General features: G+C 45.0%; 1 protein-coding gene across 3 annotated transcripts in view; it reads left to right on the forward strand.

Moving 5' to 3' along the window:
* Positions 1-19,730, forward strand: part of NDUFAF6 (NADH:ubiquinone oxidoreductase complex assembly factor 6) — a 583,839-nt gene that overhangs the window by 248,449 nt on the left and 315,660 nt on the right. For all 3 annotated transcript variants that reach the window (XM_044066568.1, XM_044066567.1, XM_044066569.1), the window contains one exon: positions 15,882-15,984. In XM_044066568.1, coding sequence (XP_043922503.1) covers positions 15,882-15,984 — 103 coding nt within the window. The remainder of the gene's footprint in view (positions 1-15,881; positions 15,985-19,730) is intronic.

Genomic DNA, 19,730 nt, shown 5'->3' on the forward strand with positions numbered 1-19,730 from the left:
CATGGAACAGACATCTATTCTGAGGCTGAAATCTGAGCACTCTGTTAAATGTAGAGCGGTTGAGAGGTGTGTTGCTGTGTACCTTCACTTTTCTCATACTTACGATTCTTATTCTAGATGTTCTCAACTAAGGCAGAGGTGTGCTACTGTATTTGGTTTCTAGTGTAAGCAAACACGATGGTGACCTGAGCAGGTTTTCTTCATAATATTCATAGCAGAACACAGTTTAGTGCGTGTCCCATTGTTTTCCTTGTGACAATTGGGGAGAGATGGGCAAAGCCTTCCAGTCTTGTCAAATAGAATTTGATACATAATTCTGGCATTTGTGTAAATAAACGTAAAATACAGGCATGTTTTCTTGAGTGTAAAAGAATATTGTGAAATGCGGAACTACAAAATATGTGACAACGTTGCACTCTACTGACCCAGTGATGCATGTTGTGACCCTTTAATGTTAGAATTCGGCTCCAGTGCGTCTGGATGAAGGTTTCATGCCCATTGTTTTAAGGCTAAAGTTTATGACCAGAATTTAGATGTGGAATGTGCTTTATTACTCTAGTTTCTGTTAGAATATACATGTGAAATGTCTTGTATTGTTGTAAGTTTTTGGGCAGTTTTCAGATTGCTAAATAATGCAGTTTGTTTGCCTGGGAAAACCCAAGTGTCAAAAATGATGTAACTTGGGAGGGCCTTAGAGACATGTTTGCTAGCAATGTTTAAATACTATTTCTCTCAAGAGACTGGGAGCATTTTGACTTTGGAGATCTAACTCAGCACTCTGCCGTATGCTCACATGTAAGTTTTAGCACTGTGATTTCTTGTAGGAATAGTTAAAGCTAGTAAAGATTAAGTAGGTATTTTTCTTTGAAATCAGACCTGTCCTACTGTATTATTTTATGTTTCTGTGTGATCTCTGAACTCTTAGATATCTCTTTGGTGTAGTAGTTTTGTCTTGTGTTTTAATTATTTATTATTAATTTTTTTTAATACCTTCTATCTGTGGCTGGTGTGTGTAGAGATAAGCTCTAGAGTACATTGCATATTTATAGAGGTTATTGTAATAGGCCACTATAAAGTAAGCCTTGACTGTTAGTCACATTACCATTGGATAAAAGTATTGCAAAGTAATAATTTGGCATCCTTTTAAGTGCCTTTTAGTAGCTGATATTATTACCTGGGTGGTGGCAGGGATTAGTACCATATGGTCTGGGTAAAGGGGCACAGCTGGAGAATCTGTGTCAGCCTTTCTCAGGAGTGTCTGTGAAGTTGTATAAAATACGTATCTCAAAGTGTGTGTGTGTTGTTTCAGCTACTTGGCAGGGACACGAAGCACTGGTTGGACAGAGAGGGTACTGGAGGTTTTAGCTTGCCCAGCTAGGCTGAGACCTGGACCTTATAGCTGTGCCAGTGGGGAGTCTTATTGAGGACCTGGTGAGCAAAAGAGCAACCAGCCCCACACTGACTGTGATCTCTGTGTGCACATAAGGGAAATTGTACTTTACTGTGTATATTAGTTATCCTTTTCTCTTCTATGAGACAACCTCCCTGGTGTTAGTGGTGAGGATTGAGTCTCCTTGATTGCTGGGCCAGGGCACGGTCATCACAAGTGGTGGCAGTGGTTGGATCTACTTCACATACTAATTGGCTTGTAGTGGTTTGGGTAGAGTGAATACCTGTGGCTTATGTACAGTGATCTCTAAATTGTTTTGTACTGTAAAACAGCCATGCAGTGTGTACTCAAGAGTTCAGATCACAATTGTTTTATTTCTTTTATTAGCGTAGTGTTAGTCAGGGTGAGCAGGCAGCGTGTCAGCAGAGGAGTATGGAAAGCTGACAAGGAGCCAGCTGGCGGAGATGTGCCAGGCTAGGGGGCTGCTGCATGGAAACCTGACTAAGGCAGACCTGATTGCAGCCTTGGTTCCAGCTGCAACAGAAAACAGCAGCCTGGAGAACAATCAGACTGACAGTAGAGATGCAATATCCTCAGAGAATGGACAGCTCAACCTTTCTGCAGTGGACTTAAAAATCCAGCTGGAGCTAAAGAGACTTGAGTTGGAGGCCAGGCATATGGAACTAGAAGCAGCCGAGAAAATGAAAAGTCTACAAGCTGTGGAAAATGAACAGCAGAGGAGGCATGAGAGGGAAATGCTGACTCTTCGCCATGGAGGTAATGGTGACAGGAGTAACCGAACCCCAGAAGCCCAAAAGGTCAGTAAATTTCTTCCACAGTTTAAAGAGGGGGATAATTTTGATAGCTTCATTCATATGTTTGAGCGGGTATGTAAACAGTATGAAGTTGACCAAGGGCTCTGGGTACGGTTCCTGACCCCCTTACTCCATGGTAAAGCTGTAACATCCTTAGCAAAAATGCATGACACTGACTGTTGATTATAGTGCTGTAAAAAATACATTTATTAGAATGTTTTAAGCTAACACCTGAAATGTACAGGAAAAAGTTTTGTGAGCATAGACGCAAGGCAGATGAAAATGTATGTGAATATGTTGTTGAACTGAGCACTTATTTTCATAGCTGGGTGAGTGGATGTCAGGTCACCACCTTTGAAGGGCTGGCAGACCTTTTGGTAAGGGAACAAGCCCTTGGCACTTTACCTGAGGACATGAGGATTGGGTTAGCTAATGAACAGTGTGCTACTTCAGAGGAGTTGGGGAAGAAGGGAGACCTTTACCTAGCAAGCAGAGCAGCCCTGCACTGGAAAAGGACCCCCAAGTACTGCTCATGGGACTAAAGGAACCCATGGTGGGCAGCACAGACTGCCCCAACAGAATCCGCCAGTAGCAGGGGAAGCCACTAGTCCAGGTACACATCCAGGAGCTAGGGTTAAATGTTTTGAATGCTACCAGTGGGGCCATATGGCGTACAGGTGTCCACGGAGGCAAGGTGGGGAACCAAAGGTGAGGGAGCCAGTAAGTGGGAAAGACAAAATGCTAACAGTGGGTTGTCTTGAGATAACAGGGGTATGGAACTACCATCCTGCAGATGTCCTGAGAGGGAAGGATTTGGATGAAGCAGTACTATGTACCTAAGCAGTTACATGCAGTGAGGCTAGGAGACAAGCATGTGGGTCTGGTAGTCTGGGGGCGATGCAGACAGACTGCATACTTGCAGCCAGGACTGCTGAGGTGGTTACTTCAGGGAGTGAGCTACGCTGTAGCAGTGAGACTGAATGTGAGCCACAGCTGCTTGTGGGTACTGATGTTCCCTTGGACAGGGTGACTGCAAAGGTAGAGGTGAGTAGTAGTACCCAGGCTGACAGTGAGGCACCACGGCCAGAGAATGCCATATGTCCTGTGGAAGGGGAGCTTGGAAGGGATACAAGGAGAGAGTTGAGACGGCCTCAGCTCTCAGACCCTACATTGTAAGGCATGAGGCAGGTAGCTAGGGAGGCACCTGATGCTCAAGGGAAGGGGGAATCTGTATATTGGAACAAAGGGTTATTGTACAGAGAGTGGACCTCTGAGGGAGGACTAGAAGATGAGAGAGTACAGCAGTTGGTAGTGCCTAGAGCTTTCCGTCTGATGCTTCTAGCCATAGCCCATGATACTCCCTTTGCAGGTCATATGGTCATAAAACGTACAAAAAGGCATATTATGCAAAACTTCTATTGGCCTGGAATTTCCAGAGATGTAACAGGGTACTGCAGGATCTGTGAGCAGTGCCAAAAGGTAGGCAAGGCAGGAGACAAGGTGAGAGCTCTTTTGATGACTTTGCCTGTGATTGCGGAGCCATTTCAGGGAGTAGCTATGGATATTGTGGGCCCTCTGAGTACCCCAAGTTCCAAAGGGAAAAAGTATGTTCTTGTGTGATTGTAGATTATGCTACACGATACCCTGAGGCAGTGGCTTTGTCCTCCATTGAGGCAGAGAAGGTGGCAAATGCCTTGCTAGATATTTTCAGCAGGGTAGGTTTCCCAAAGGAAATTTTGTCTGACAAAGGTGCCAATTTTATGTCAGACCTGTTGGCTTGTCTGTGGAAGTCCTGTGGGGTGAAGCACATGAAGACCACCCCCTACCATCCCCAGACTAATGGTCTTGTTGAGAGGTTAAACTCTACAATCAAGTCCATACTACGGGCATTTGTAGATCAGTTTAAGAAGGAGTAGGACAAATATTTGCCCCATCTGTTGTTTGCTTACAGAGAGGTTCCCCATGAATCCATAGGATGTTATGTAGTCCAATCTCACCTACATTCTTACCCGTGGTTCGGAGCCGAATGTCTGCTACGACTCAGCCAACTTTTTTTTTAGCTCGAAGTCTTTCTATTGGCTGGACTAAGATGGTATCCCATGCTGCACTGCTCTCTATCCCCAGATCTCGTTTGCCGCTCGTGTAGCTCGGACGTGGTCTCACTCTTGGCTGTGGCTAAGTACCCTTATTTCTTCCTTATCAGAGAAATTTAAAAAAGCTATTTTAATAGCTATTGTGTGTTCTTGTCTTGTCTTGTGAAAAAATTGTTTTTTGGATCGTTTTTCTTGGTATCCCACTAGCTGTTTCCAGCGGGCTATGCCTGTTTTCAATAAGAGGACTTAGTCTGTCCCCTTGCTTTTCTTGTGTCAGTAAAGTTTACCGGGACTGTAAACCGTTTAAATTAGAGGTATTAGTCCTTTCTCCCTTGTGTTTGTGTCTAAGGATTGTTTAACTTAGAGATCTTGTGTTTTTTGTTTGTTGTAGGTTTTTCCTGCCTTGTGACTGTTTGACCATTGGTCCTTTTATTCAGTGTTTGATTGTCTTGGTGCTTTATTATTGTTGGTTAACTATGTCCAAAGATACTAAGGAGCATAAGCCCTCGGGCTTCAAGAAGTGCTCTAGGTGCAGTTATAAAATGTCCATTACCGATAAACACTCTGTCTGTGTATATTGTCTGGGAGCGATTCATCTCCAGGAGTCGTGCAGCTTCTGTCATGCCTTTAGTCTGCGAGTTCTTCAGGAAATGAAGAATAAATTGATTTTGAAGGGACTTCTGAAACCCTCCTTCGAGGAGGGTGTGGAGAGTGCTTCCAGCTCTAAGGTTAAATCCTCTAAATCAAAAAAGAGCGCTCCAGCTCCATCAGTCTCCTCGGAGCCACCGGAGAAAATAGGAAATTCTGCTTCGACATCCTCGGCTCCATTGTCCTTGGGACCACAAGAAGTGTCAGTTGTTATGGAACCTGCTTCGGCTCCAATTTTCTTGGAACCTGTTCGGAGCCGATCGCCTAGCATTAAGCCAGTATCCCCTCCTTGCAGGTCCCCTTCGGAGAGGAGGTCTCGATCTCCTTCTCTATCCTCTAAATCCTCCAGGACCTTATCAGATGTGGACGTCGATAGAGTGGTGCAGAGACTCCTTCAGTCACCGGTTCTGGCAAAATTGTTCTCGGCTCCGACCCAGTTGGCTCCAGAGCCGGTCCCTTAACCTGCTTCGATACTTCCTCCAAGCACACCTCAGCTTTCGGAGCTGGAGTGCTCGGCTCCATGTGATGTCCTTAGGTCGGTTCCGACAGCCCCTCCTGGCTTATCGGTGCCAACGTCATCTCCGACCCCGTCGGCACCATCCACTGGGTTCAGGACTCAGGCTTCTTCGGTCGGACCCGAGGGAGAGGATTCAGGACACCTCTCGGCTCCTAGTCACCTTCTCGGTGCTTCGGCGTGGGGAAGTTTGACTCCTGTCATGGCTTCGGAGGCTGGTCATTCTTCGGACTCTGGGGGACCAGCCTTCGAGGCCATGCGGAGCTTGCTGGCCAGGTCGTCAGTGGCATCATGCGAGTCGGTCATTCTGTCCCCTACTACACCGGTGCAGGTCTCTGATCACCATCTATCTCTAGACAGCGGAGTCCAAGGCCTCAGGGTACCCCCATGAGTGGTCCCCACATTTCTAAGGGCCCCTCAGAGTTTTTGCCTGAGGAGCCACCCAGAAAGAAGACATGCAAGAGGAAACACATAGATTCCCAGGATGAGTTTCTCACATCAGACACCGACCTCGAGGAATCGGAGGGGTCCCCCAAGTCATCCTCTGAGGATGTTTCTTTCTCTGACATCCTAGAGATTTTGAAACAAAGTGGTGACTGGCCATCTAAAGCCCCCTCCAAGGAGGAGTCGATCTTCCTGAAGGCCTTTGGTGCTCAGCCCTCCACCTCCTGGGTATCTCCACCCTTCGATGAGCTTCTGGATTTGGTTTGTCGAAGGGTGTGGGAAACCCTTGACTCTGTGGAACCAATCCCCAGGAGACCCAATAAATTTTTGTCTGCTCCTCCTGATAAGGAATTTCTGTCAAAGAGAGTCCCTGTGGATGCCATGGTGGTGGCAGCTGCCACTCAGAAGGAATTAGCCGAGACTTCTTCCACCGTCCATCCCCCTAACAAGGAGTCTGGGACCATGGACCGGTACGGGAAGCATACCTTTTCTTCAGCGACCTTTACCTTACGGTCACTGAATTATTTATCACACTTTACACGGCTCCTGAGAGATCTCCTCAAGGAGCTTGGAGATGCGCTCACGGGTAACGTTTCTGAGGCGGTGGCACAGACGGTCAACGCGCAGATGTCTACCCTCAATTCCATTGCAAACTCCTCCATGAGGCTAATCTCTTATGCAGCCGAAGGAGTGAGTAGGGCAGCAAGTTCAGGAGTTGCTCTTAGGAGGCAGACCTGGATGCGCGTTTGTCATTTTGCGGAGGCCTTCAAGTCTTCATTCACTGACTCCCCTTTTGATGGTTCCTCTTTGTTCGGAACCAAGGTAAAAGACACTTTCACCAGGTGCGAGCAGGAGGGAAAAACTCTGTCTGCTGTAAGAGTCTGTTTTTCCCTTTCCTCTAGGCTTTATCCCAAGGCCCAGAGATATGGCAAAATGTGGTTCAAGAAATCACAGAGGTTTTTTCCTGGTGAACAAGGTGAGTCCACCTCCTGGGGCAGGGGAGGGGGTGGTTATTCAGGGGGACGCCGCCCTAGGGGCAGAGGAGGCCCTGCAATTCCAGAGACCGCAATTCCTTTCGTGGTTCTCCCTACCACCGCTCCCGATGGGAGGCCCGACTGTGCGTTTCCTGAGCCAGTCGGCGGTCGAATCTCGTTATACCCGGAGGCCTGGCAAGACATCATCCAGGACCAATGGGTTCTACGAATAATTTCCATAGGACATGTCATTCCCTTTTCGTCAAATCCCCCTCCAATCAGGAAAATCCCGGATGTTCTACCCAGTCAAAGGGATTACGCAGCTTCAGAAGTTTCAAAGCTGCTAGAAAAAGGAGCCATCCAACATGTCCCCTTAGACCAGATCAGATTAGGGACTTACTCCAGATTCTTTTTGGTGCTGAAAAGGACAGGGGACCTGAGACCCATATTGGATCTCAGCCGATTGAACACCCACATGCAAAAGTCCAAGTTCTGAATGGTCATATTGCAGTCTGTTCTCCCATTGTTGGGAAAAGAAGTGTGGATGTGCTCCATCGACCTCAAGGATGCTTACTACCACATAAAGATGGGCAGGGCATCCAAAAGTCACTTACGCTTCCGGCTGGGAGCCAGTCATTTTCAGTTTTGAGCCTTGCCCTTTGGTCTCACCACCGCCCCCAGGGTGTTTACCAAATGCATGACAGTGGTGACTGCTCACTTGAGATGTCAGGGATTCCAAGTGTTTCCGTATCTGGACGACTAGCTCTTTACTGCCATCACCAGGCATCTACTTCTTCAGACCAGGGACGTTACTATAAACCTATGTCAACAGTTGGGCATCACATTGAAGTTGGAAAAATCTGCCTTGTTGCCCTCACAGCGTGTCACTTTTATAGGCGCCGAAGTAGACACCGTCCTCATGCGGGCGTTTCTTCCAAATGAAAGAATCAGAGTCCTACAACAACAAGTTCACACCTTGCTCCCTCTGAGAAGAGCTAAGGCAAGATGGGTCCTCCAACTGTTGGGGACGATGGCCGCTACGATTGTGTTCGTCCCTCTGGCAAGGTTACATATGAGGCTCCTTCAGTGGCTTCTCTTTTCCCAGTGGTCTCTTCAACGTCTTCCACTTTCTCACCCTATTCTACTCACAGACAGGTGCAAACAGGATCTCAGTTGGTGGCTTCGCACCGATAACCTGAATGCAGGAAAGCCCTTCGTTCCTGTGTCCCCGATTGCCACGGTGACCACGGATGCCTCCCAGATGGGGTGGCGGGGCATTATCTAGGAAGAACAGTCCAAGGCACGTGGCAAGAGCACTAGATGCATCTGCATATCAATGTCCTGGAGATGAGAGCTGTGCTACTAGCATTGCAAGCACTTCAGAGTTTTCTTCTTCTCGGGACTATTGCAATCCACTCAGACAATATGTCAGTGGTGTGGTATCTGAACAAGCAGGGAGGAACCAAGTCTTACCCCCTTTGCAGAGAGGCCATGCAAGTGTGGCAGTGGGCAGTGTCTTCCCAACGTTTTCTGGTGGCAACGCACATTCCGGGGAAGTCCAATGTGATCGCAGACAGGCTAAGCAGAGCTATTCTGATGCCTTAAGAGTGGTCCCTGAACTTTCAAGTTGCGGAACAGATCTTCCGCAGGTGGGGTCAGCCTTACTGTGACCTTTTTGCCAGCCCCCTCAATGCCAAATACAGCAGCTACTTCACGTTGATTCCTCCTCAGGGGGAGTCACCCAGGGACGCTCTAGTCCACAATTGGCCCTCCAGTCTACTATATGCCTTTCCTCCGGTTCCCTTGCTGTCAAAGGTTATTCAGAAAGCACAATCCTTGGGAAGCAGAATGATTCTGATTGCCCCACACTGACCTCGTCAAATTTGGTTCCACTTTCTCCATCCCTTTATCATGGGATGCTCCTCGGATTCTGGACCCACAACCAGACTTACTGACACATGTCAGGGCAGCTCCATCCCTCTCTTCGGACCCTCCGGTTGACAGCCTGGCTACTCCACTTCCGTCATTAGTTAGGCTTCATCATTTTTCAACGGAGGTGGTTCATATTTTATCTTCCTCTCATAAGCCCTCGACCAGGAATATTTATTTCAGCAAATGGAAGAGGTTTTCAATATGGGCGCATACCAAAAAGATTGACCCTTACACAGCTCCAATTTCGTCTGTATTGGAGTTCTTGTCTATGCTCTTTAACCAGGGTTCAGCTGCTGCAACCATTAAAGTCCAGTTGGTGGCGATTTCTGCCTTTCATGTCGCAGACGAGCCTAGCCTGATGGCACATAGACTCTGTAAGGCTTTCCTGAAGGGCACTTTGTTACTTCGTCCTCTGGTATCGGAACCTGTTATGCCTTGGGACCTAAACTTTGTTCTACAGGGTCTTACTTCACCCCCCTTTGAGCCTGCAGCCACTTGCGATTTAAAATTCTTAACTTGGAAGACTGTCTTTTTAGTAGCCATCATGTCAGCCAGCTTCAAGCTGTATCAATCAAACCCCCTTATTTGATTTTTCATAAGGACAGGGTTTCTCTCAGACCGAACCCCTCTTTTCTTCCCAAAGTGGCGTCAGTCAGTAACCTTAACCAATCTATTGAATTGTCAGTGTTCTTTCCCCAGTTCTCAAACAAGGCAGAATTCAAAATTTTCTTCAATTGGACGTGCACAGACAATTAACGTTTTTATTTGCACAGAATGAAAGACCTCAGAAAATCTGATCAGTTGTTTGTTTCCTTTTCGGAAAACAGAATTGGGTCTCCTGTCTCCAAAGTCAAGTTGTCCAGTTGTCCAGGTGGATTTCCAGCTGTATTTCTTTAATTTATTCCTCAGAGGGTAAAGATTTACTGTTCCGGGTGAAGGCTCACTCTACTCGGTCTGTGTCTACATCTACAGCCTTTCAGGCCAGATTGTCTATGGATGATATTTGTGCTACGGCTACTTGGGCATCTCCTCACACCTTTGTTACTCATTACAAGTTGGATGTGGTATCTAGGGGCAGGTCTTCCTTTGGTTCCACAGTGCTCAGGAGTATTTTCCACTGAGCCTCCCAGGATTTAAGTGCTAGGGACGCTGTCCCACAGGTAAGAATGTAGGCGAGATTGGACTACATAACATCAAGAAGTTATGTACTCACCATAACGTTTGATGTATGTAGTCCATCTCGCCTCACATTCTTACTTATCCCCCCTCCTTGCCCCTTCCTGGATGATCTGGAGGTTAGGTCTGGTTTTAGAGTTCCCTTCATTCTTAGTTTGTTGTTCCTTTCCTTACGTGTTGTTATGCATGGAGAATGAATCCTGGGGCTTGCAGCAAACTAGATCTGGGGCTAGAGAGCAGTGCAGCATGGGATACCATCTTAGCCCAGCCAATAGAAAGACTTCGAGCTAAAAAAAGTTGGCAGAGTCGGAGCTGACATTCGGCTCCGAACCACGGGTAAGAATGTGAGGCGAGATGGACTACATACATTGAACATTATGGTGAGTACATAACTTCTTGTTTTTCACCCTTTGAGTTGCTGTATGGGTATAGGGTGAGGGGACCTCTAGAGTTAATTCAAGATGAGTGGGAAGGTGAGTGTGAGTCTCACAAGGAGTTGTTGTGGCATGTGTCCTAACCCTCAGGACAAGGCTCAGGGAACTCATGGGCTTGGCCCAGGAGAACCTGGCAGAAGCCCAACAACAGAAAATGTGGTATGACAGGAATGCTCATACTAGAGAGTATGCTGTAGGGCAGCAGGTGATGGTTCTCACTCCTGTCAGACACAACAAGCTGCAAGCAGCTTGGGAGGGACCCTACAAGGTGGTAAGAAAGGTAAGTGATGTTAACTACATGGTGGAAGTGCTAGGCAGACGGCGGGGGCACAAATTGAGCCATGTTAACATGATGAAACCTTGCCATGATAGAGAGACCCTTGTGCTGAGCATTGGCAGTAGATTGCAGGAGGAGTCTGAGAGAGATCTTGTGACTGATCTTCTCAGTGAGGCTCAGGCTGACACCTCAGTGGAAGGGGTAGCAATGTCCCAGCAGCTATCTCCTACCCTGGTTCGAGAAATCCGAGCAGTGTTGCAGGAGTTTGGGGACATGTTCACCATGAAACCAGGGAGCACCCACCTAGTGCAGCACCAGGTGGATACAGGACCCCAAATGCCCATCAGGCAGGCCCCTTATAGAGTGCCTGAGAGAGTCAAACAGACTCTGAGGGAGGAGGTACAGGAGATGTATTAACTAGGGGTGATTCAAGAGTCCAACAGTCCCTGGGTCTCAGCAGTGGTGTTGGTGCCAAAGAAGGATGGCAGCAACATGTTCTGTGTGGATTACAGGAAATTAAATAGTCACACAGAGTCAGATGATTACCACATGCCTAGGACAGATGAGGCCCTAGAGCAGATGGGTTGGGCTAGGTATCTTACAACCATTGATCTTACCAAGAGTTACTGGCAGGTGCCCTTGACTCCCAGTGCTAGAGAGAAGTCAGCCTTTGTGACTCCTTTTGGCTTGTATGAGTTCACAAAGAAGCCCTTTGGGATGAAGAATGCCCCAGCGTCTTTCCAGAGGCTGGTAGGTCATATCTTAGCCGGAGCAGGAGGGTTTGCCCTTGCTTACATGGATGATATTGCTATCTACAGCCATTCCTGGCAAGAGCACCTTCAGCATGTCCGGGAGGTGCTGGGCAGACTACAGAGGGCAGGGTTGACCATTAAGCCAAGCAAATGTCAGGTGGATATGGCAGAGGTCTCCTACCCTAGGGCATAGAGTGGGGAGTGGTAAGATAAGGCCAGAACCTGCCAAAGTGGAAGCAATTCAGGCATGGCCTGCACCTCTTACCAAAAACAAGTGGAGGCATTCTTAGGGACAGCAGGGTACTACAGAAAGTTTGTTCCCAATTATAGTACCATAGCTGCTCCCCTCACAGACCTGACAAGGAAGAACAGGCCAGATGAGGTAGTGTGGACCCCAGCATGTTAGCAGGCATTTCAGAAGCTTAAGTAAACTTTGGGAGGACCCCCTGTATTAGCCAGTCCAGACTATAGCAAATAATTTGTTGTGCAGGTGGATGCTTCAAACTATGTGGTGAGGGGCTGTATTTAGCCAGATTTCTTCAGAGGGAGAAGGGCACCCAGTGGTTTATCTCAGTCGTAGGCTCCAACCCAGGGAGGAATGCTATGCAGCGGTAGAAAAGGAATGTCTAGCCATAGTGTGGGCACTACAAAAACTTCAGCTTTATCTGTATGGAAGAAAATTCACTGCGATGACAGATCACAACCCTTCAACATGGTTAAACAGAGCCAGTCAGCAAAATGCCAAGTTGCTAAGATGGAGTCAGGGGTTGCAAGCACATGATATGTCAGTGCAGCACCGCAGTGGGAGTAGCAATGCCAATGCAGATGGGCTGTCAAGACAGGGAATGGGGTGAGGTACACCCAGATAGACCTGACACTCTCAAGCGATGTTTCTCAAGGGGCACTTAAAAAACTTGCTTGAGTTCCTCAGGGGGGGGAAGGGATATGATGATTGGGGAGAGATGGGTGAAGGCTGCCAGCCTAGTCAAATAGAATTTGATATATAATTCTGGCATTTGTAAATAAATGTTTTCTTGAGTGTAAAAGAATATTGTGAAATGTGGAACTACGAAATATGTGACAACATTGCACTCTACTGACCCAGTGATGCATGTTGTGACCCTTTAATGTTAGAATTTGGCTCCAGTGCGCGTGGATGAAGGTTTCATGCCCATTGTTTTAAGGCTAAAGTTTATGACCAGAATTTAGATGTGGAATGTGCTTTATTCCTCTAGTTTCTGTTAGAATATACATGTGAAATGTCTTCTATTGTTGTAAGTTTCTGAGCAGGTGTTAGATTGCTAAATAATGTAGTTTGTTTGCCTGGGAAAGCCTAAGTGTCAAAAATTATGTAATTTGGTAGGGCCTTAGAGACATGTTTGTCAGTAATGTTTAAATACTATTTCTCACAAGAGACTGGGAGCATTTTGACTTTGGACATCTAACTCAGCACTCTGCCTTATTCTCACATGTAAGTTTTAGCACTGTGATTTCTTGTAGGAATAGTTAAAGCTAGTAAAGATTAAGTAGGTATTTTTCTTTGAAATCAGACCTGTCCTACTGTATTATTTTAAGTTTTTGTGTGATCTCTGAACTCTTAGATATCTCTGTGGTGTAGTAGTTTTGTCTTGTGTTTTAATTATTTATTATTAAATATTTTTAAAACCTGCTACCTGTGGCTGGTTTGTGTAGAGATAAGCTCTAGAGTACATTGCATATTTATAGAGATTATTGTAATAGGCCACTCGTAAGCCTTGACTGTTAGTCACGTTACCATTGGATAATAATATTGCACGGTAATAATTGGGCACCCTTTTAATGACCTTTTAGTAGCTGCTGTTATTAGCTGGGTGGTGGCAGGGATTACTACCATATGGTCTGGGTAAAGGGGCACAGCTGGAGAATCTGTGTCAGCCTTTCTCAGGAGTGTCTGTAAAGTTTTATAAATATTATCTCAAAGTATGTGTGTGTGTTGTGTCAGCTACTTGGCAGGGACATGAAGCACTGGGTGGACAGAGAGGGTACTGGAGGTTTTAGCTTGCCCAGCTAGGCTGAGACCTTGCCCCTATAGCTGTGCCAGTGGGGAGTCTTATTGGGGACCTGGTGAGCAAAGGAGCAACCAACCCCAGACTGACTGTGATCTCTGTGTGCACTTAAGGGAAATTGTACTTTTCTGTGTGCATTAGTTATCCTTTTCTCTTCTATGAGACGACCTCCCTGGTGTCAGTGGTGAGGATTGAGGCTCTTTGATTGCTGGGCCAGGGCACGTTCGTCACACTCCTCATCCTGTAAACTGGAACATTCTTCAAGATCAGTTTGCGAAACTGAGTGAAAATACAATGTCTGGCCATAGATATTGACACGATAGAAAACTAATGGTCACACTCTTCTGGAAAAGGCTGGAAAAGGATTACAAGAGCACTGAAAATGAATATGTAATTGCACAGGTATCCTTTAGAAGGCCAATAGCATTCTTGACTTAGTGATATGTCGTTCTACAAATACGTTGATGTCTTTCGGTACTGAGTCAAATGCATTTTTTTTTTTGACCAGATAAGCCCACTGGACAAATTGCTCCTTTTCAGGGGCATGCTGGGAACATTGTCTGGCTAAAGGATAACACAATAGGCAAATGAGGGTGGAAGGAATCAAACTCTGTACCATGGGCATATAAAGCATAAAGCAGCTCATTAGCGATTCAGATGTTTTGTCATTTGTGTTAACTGCTAGTACTTTTTAAAAGACGCAGAGTAATGCACATTGCCATATGTATCTGTTTCTGTTTTCAAGTTGAGTAGAAAGCAAAAATTAAGGGTGAAGTTGCAACAATTTATTAGGAACCCCAGTAATAGGGTCACATCCAGTGCTGTTGCTGTTCAGAATATGGGTGACGGGAGGGGGCTTGTTTACCTTTATTTATTTTTTAACCAGTTTAAACTCATTGAACACAAGTAACCCTTTTCTGTGATGAATCTTGAGCACTTTATGGTTATGTGACTTGTTTAAAGTGTCACAGTAGGCAAATGGAGGTGTAAGGAATCGAACTTTGTACCCTTGACTACAGGAAGCAGCTCATTAAGAGCTGCAAGTTTACAGCTTACAGAGAATTTTTGGTGCTGGTGATTGTCTTGTTTTCGTGTGTGTGTGTGTGTGTGTGTGTGTCTGTGTGTGTGTGTGTGTGTGATTGATGGAAGACGAAGGCTGACATTCGATTATCTGAGTCTAAGATAAGGAAACGGTGCTAGCTAAATATATTCAATCTTAAGGATGAAAGTGAAACAATCAGTATGTATGATGTTTTATTATTTTAGCCAAATTTTATGTTAGAAGTGCATGTTTTTAATGAACAACATGTAATTTGCTTTATCAGACGTATAATTTCTAATAGGTACGCAATAGGTACACAACAGGGTAGTAGAACTGTGTTATGCCACTGTGGATGTTGGATATTTTACTGGCTGTAAATTTCATGAAATCATTCGTAGTATGCTTGTTTTTTATTAATTCATTTCTTTGTACTTTAAGAAAGAGCGTTTTATTGTATATGCTAGTTTTGCAGTTTTTAATAATTTTTAAGTATATATATTTCCAAGTTTACTCTGGACTGTACTTCTCAACTTTTAGTTGAATTTTTGTTTTCAAGTTTTGATTGATTTTCATCTTGGATCAACAGTCAACACTACACTAACGATTAAGTAAGAATGCTTACCCTTTTCACCCTTTTTCTAATTGTATTGTCAAACGATTTAGTATCACACAGTTGTGTTTAAAGGTGAGTCATACTGAAAAACATTATTCGTTAGCCAGGTAGGTGAACTCCTCCTCCTTTTCTATATTTATGACCTGGGCCCCAAGGGATTGAAATTTCAGTGTGCATGTCCTCCCTGTGGTCGCGTGGGTTTCCTCCAGATGCTGCGGTTTCCTCCTGCATCCCAAAGACATGCAGTAGGTGAATTGGACACTCTAAATTGGCCCTAGGTGTGAGTGTGTTCGTGTGTGTGCCTTCTGTGGAAGGTTGGGTGCCGGGCTGGCAACTCGACACCATAAAAAACTCCACTGCCAATCATGAGCGGACAGATGATCCGCTGTGGCGACCCCTAACCTGGAAAAAAGCCGAAAGAAGAAGCGAGTTGGTTAGCTTGTTCCATGGTAATCTGCACATTTTTCCTATAACGTTTTGCCTACATTGTGTGATGTATGTGTATTGTTTGGTAAAGTAAGGGTGCACAGGCAGCACTCTTTATTTATTCCCCTTCTTTCAAAGTATGCACTTTGGGGTTAGTGCTGTGTTTGTTTGTAATGCATTCCCATTTGCTTTGTTCTGTGATGCGTCTTTTTTCCTGCCGATTATAAGTTTGGCTGTGCTCTATTGTTAGCACATTATGATGAGATCAGTAAACCACAGCATTGCATATTGTGTTTTGGACTTTAGGAAAAGAATCTGGATAACCATGTGTTCCGTAACCTTCAGGAACTAGAAACTTACTCCGAAAACACTCAGTCTTCACTCGCCTATCTCATGCTGGAAACATTAGGTATGTACCTTTCTGCAAGGCAAATTAGGAGATTTGTTAGGATACACTCTAAAGCACTTGAAACAATGTTCTCTTTTATGTAGATGCTGCTAATCCATTATTGCATATTTTTTTATCATTTTGGTGGGTATATTTATTAATCTGGCATAGCCTGCCTGAAATGTGAGGCACATTTCTTTTGTGTGCATTGAAAATAAGCTAAGAAAGCATCTTTACTCATTTAGATTAAGCAGTGTCTCTACTCCCAGAATTGTTACAAACATATAAATACTTCAAACTCTTGATCATTGTCTTTACTGAGGGTGTATTTTATTGTACGTTGGGGGCTTTATGATGTTTTTCTAGGGGACTGCTGCTGATAAGCAGAAAGAGAAAGATAGTAGTGTGTTGTACAAACACATGGCACGTGGCATGGCCACATTGGGAAAGTTTGCAGTCTGTGCTGTCTTACTGTGAGTTTCCACGTGGCATCATGCTTAGACGAGTTGCAGAAGGTGAGAGACTTTACAAAATATGATGTGCATTTTGTCATTTGGCCACTAATTCTTTTGAGAGAATGATTGAAAACAGGAAAAAAAAAAAAGCATCTGGATGTGTTATGATGAAAACACAGGTTAGAGTCAGTTACTCGTTGTGAAACAGGTTGTATCATGTCTACTCAAGGTGGTAGTTGCTCTCACTGTCTTGCTTGCTTCACACAAGAGTGACATAACTTTGCTCAAATTTAGTGTTTTAGATCCTTTGCGCTCAGAACGTCCCAGAAAGGATGTGGGGCAGGCCTTCATTGCATGTCATGGATATCTTTCTCTGCTGCACAGTGACTTTGAAGTGAGAATTATATGGCTGTAGGGGAATGCTTCCCCTACAGAATATTTTGTTTTAGTGATTTCATTTTCCTTCATTTCCTCATAAGTGGATTAGGTTAAGTACATGCATTTCAAGTGTACAGGCATCCAAACTGCGAGTTACAAAGTATATCTACCTAGCAGTGTAATATGAGCTTGCTGGTTTAGAACCCCTGCAGTCCATGCATTAGAGACTGAAAACTTCATCTTTGGTATAAACTAAAACTTGTCTACAAAGTAATGCCAGAGAAGTCAGTATTGGTATCTTAGAAACAACAGTAGATTTAGATTGAGTTTTGTGCTGAGCTCAGAAGGGCCCAGTTACGAGGGTGCTTGGTTAGGAAAGCGCACATTGAATTATTTAAAATACTTTATAGAACAAACCCAAGATTACTTTGTGTCAATAGAAAAAGCTGTTTACAGAACTGCTTACAAAATGTAAATGATCACAGAACTTGGGAAATTAAGTACACAGTGAAGGACCCATTACAGTAATTTTATTGTAACACTTTTTAAATTTCATTCTTATAAATAGGAATTTAAGTACTTCTACTGGATTCCTGCCTTCAGAAAAAAAAAGATCTGTTTATGATTCTTGGGAGTCCTCCTCAGGTGGCATTTTCTGTCCTGCAGTCCCCAGCTTAGCTGTTACTTTATCTTAGATCTCATGCTCCGGGTTGCACACACATGCTGCCATCACAAGCCTTAACATCACTACTAGCTTAAGGGAATATGCCTCTCCCTTGCTCCTGCCGTTTCTTTTCCCACTGTTTACACAGTTGAGACCACAGTCCTGAGGTTCATCACAGAGAAGTTTCTGCATTTGATGATTACAGTAATAACTGAACATGCTTTTATTCCTTAACTAGCAGTTCACAAGCCAAAACCAACACTAGCATCATCTCTGCTGGCTGGGGAAGAGCACAGCATAAACTTCTGTAGAGAGTGTTAGTGGTACAGTCTTGCATCCGAAGCTGCAAAAGAGAGTCTCCAAGCCTACCTTATGCCTCAGAGGTGATGGTGAAAGATTGTTAAAAGTACAGAGATCTGCAGAAGGGTCTCTTACTGGATCCCTGTCTAATGTCAACAACAGATTTAGGAGCAGACATTTATCACATGCTCCTGGAGGTAAGTTCATCCTTATGAAGACCTTCCTGGTTCAGGTTGTCACCAGCTCCTCCTCAACTGTTGAGGGGTAAAGTTTGTGCCTGTCTTCCACTTCTGAGCATGATGAGGGGATTGGATGAAATGTATCCCTAGCAGCTACCTTAGGGGAATGTCTCACAAGATGCAACCCCAACATAGTAACCAGTCAAGTTAATGGAGCTCATCACGACAGACATAAAGCTAAGGACCTGTCCCTCACATCTCCCAGGCGGTACACTGTTGCTGCATTTGGAACTGGGGGGGGGGTCTCTTCTCCCCGTGGCCTCCCAGTATGCACAGGCGAAACCCTAGTGGGAATGTTTTTCCTATATCTCCTGTGCTAGGGCTGATATGTCATTCCCTTACTGTTAGGGATTTTTTTGGCACGTGGTGTGAACGACCTTTACTGATGTGCGATGCACCCTTAAGGAGTATGGGTTTTGTACCAGCACTAGATACTTCATACTTCTCTCCTGTCCTCATTCCATCTTTGGCAGGCTCATGCCTCAGCTCTGGTGCCCTGATTAATTGACCTCTGGAACACACTGTTGCACACTTGACCCCTTGAGTGCTGGCTCAGAATAAGTATACCTTGCTTAGAGGTAGGTTTAGAGAGGCGGTCTTTGTCTTTGAAAGGGAACTCTGAGGACCAGAGCCCCTTTTCTCAGCAACTGATGAGGACAAGAGAACATCCCTGACAGTAGCTTACACAAAATTACCTTTTTTGTGAGAGACCCTTAGACTGATGATCTCTAAATTTGTATGTGGCCCCTCTGCTTCTCTGCATCCAAACATGGTTAAATAAATATCCGAGTGAGAAACAACAGAGACCTTAAGTCATCACCGCCATAGAGTTTGCAACCTGAAAGCATCTGGATATAATTTCCTTTACTCCCCAGAAGGTGAGTGCCCTGCACAAGTCCCATCCTGAGTGGAGTGAAATCCTCCCTAAACATCCTAGAACTGCTTCCTGTGTGATCTCAGAGGCACAGAACTGGCCCCTAAGGCTACACCACCTGTAAACATGGCTGTTTGGAAGTCTAAGGCATTAGACAGGGTTGGGCAAGAAGATGTTTTCCTTTACTCAGCTAGATATCTCACGTTCCCTGGTAACTTCCATAGCAGGCGACCTTACTGGCTCTGGTTTTAAGGAAGAGTTTGTTAAGGGGCTTAACATGGCTCTACAAAGAGCTTTCATGAGACCTGCTGTAATTTAGACCACATTTCTGGAAAGAGCTTTCATTTGTCATGTATCCTGCTTGTTACTTTGACTTCTCTGGTGCTTTGGCTATTGTGGAAGGTTCCAGTATTTGCAGAGATTTATGACTTAAGCTCTTATTCTTCAAGGATGAGCTTAGGGAGGTTATCCTAGGTGTCATCACCTGGAGGGAGTTCCTCTTTATTTGCAGGCTACCTCTCAGGGCTTAAGTAAAGTTTTTCATGGGGGAGATGCACCTTACGACTTTGGAGGATCTCTCTGAGTCTGCCATAGACATCACCTCTTATTCTAGGCCATTCAGCCAGCAGAAGGAAATATCTCCTCGAAGACAGAGGAGGACCCATAATTGTGTTATCCTGAGCTGTGCTATTCAGGTTTTTTCAGGATAGTGATCTTAACTCGTTTAACAATTGCAGTCCTGGGTTATAAATGTTTTGTAGATTTCAGCTTTTTACTTAAGTTTACCATGCAGAGACCCGCGGTGGTGGTGCTGTGGTAGCGTTGTCACCTCACAGTAAGACACTGTCCGGTTCGAT

The sequence above is a fragment of the Protopterus annectens genome, chromosome 3.part1, assembly GCF_019279795.1.
Source record: "Protopterus annectens isolate FY-2018-M chromosome 3.part1, PAN1.0, whole genome shotgun sequence".
Taxonomy (NCBI): Eukaryota; Metazoa; Chordata; order Ceratodontiformes; family Protopteridae; genus Protopterus; species Protopterus annectens.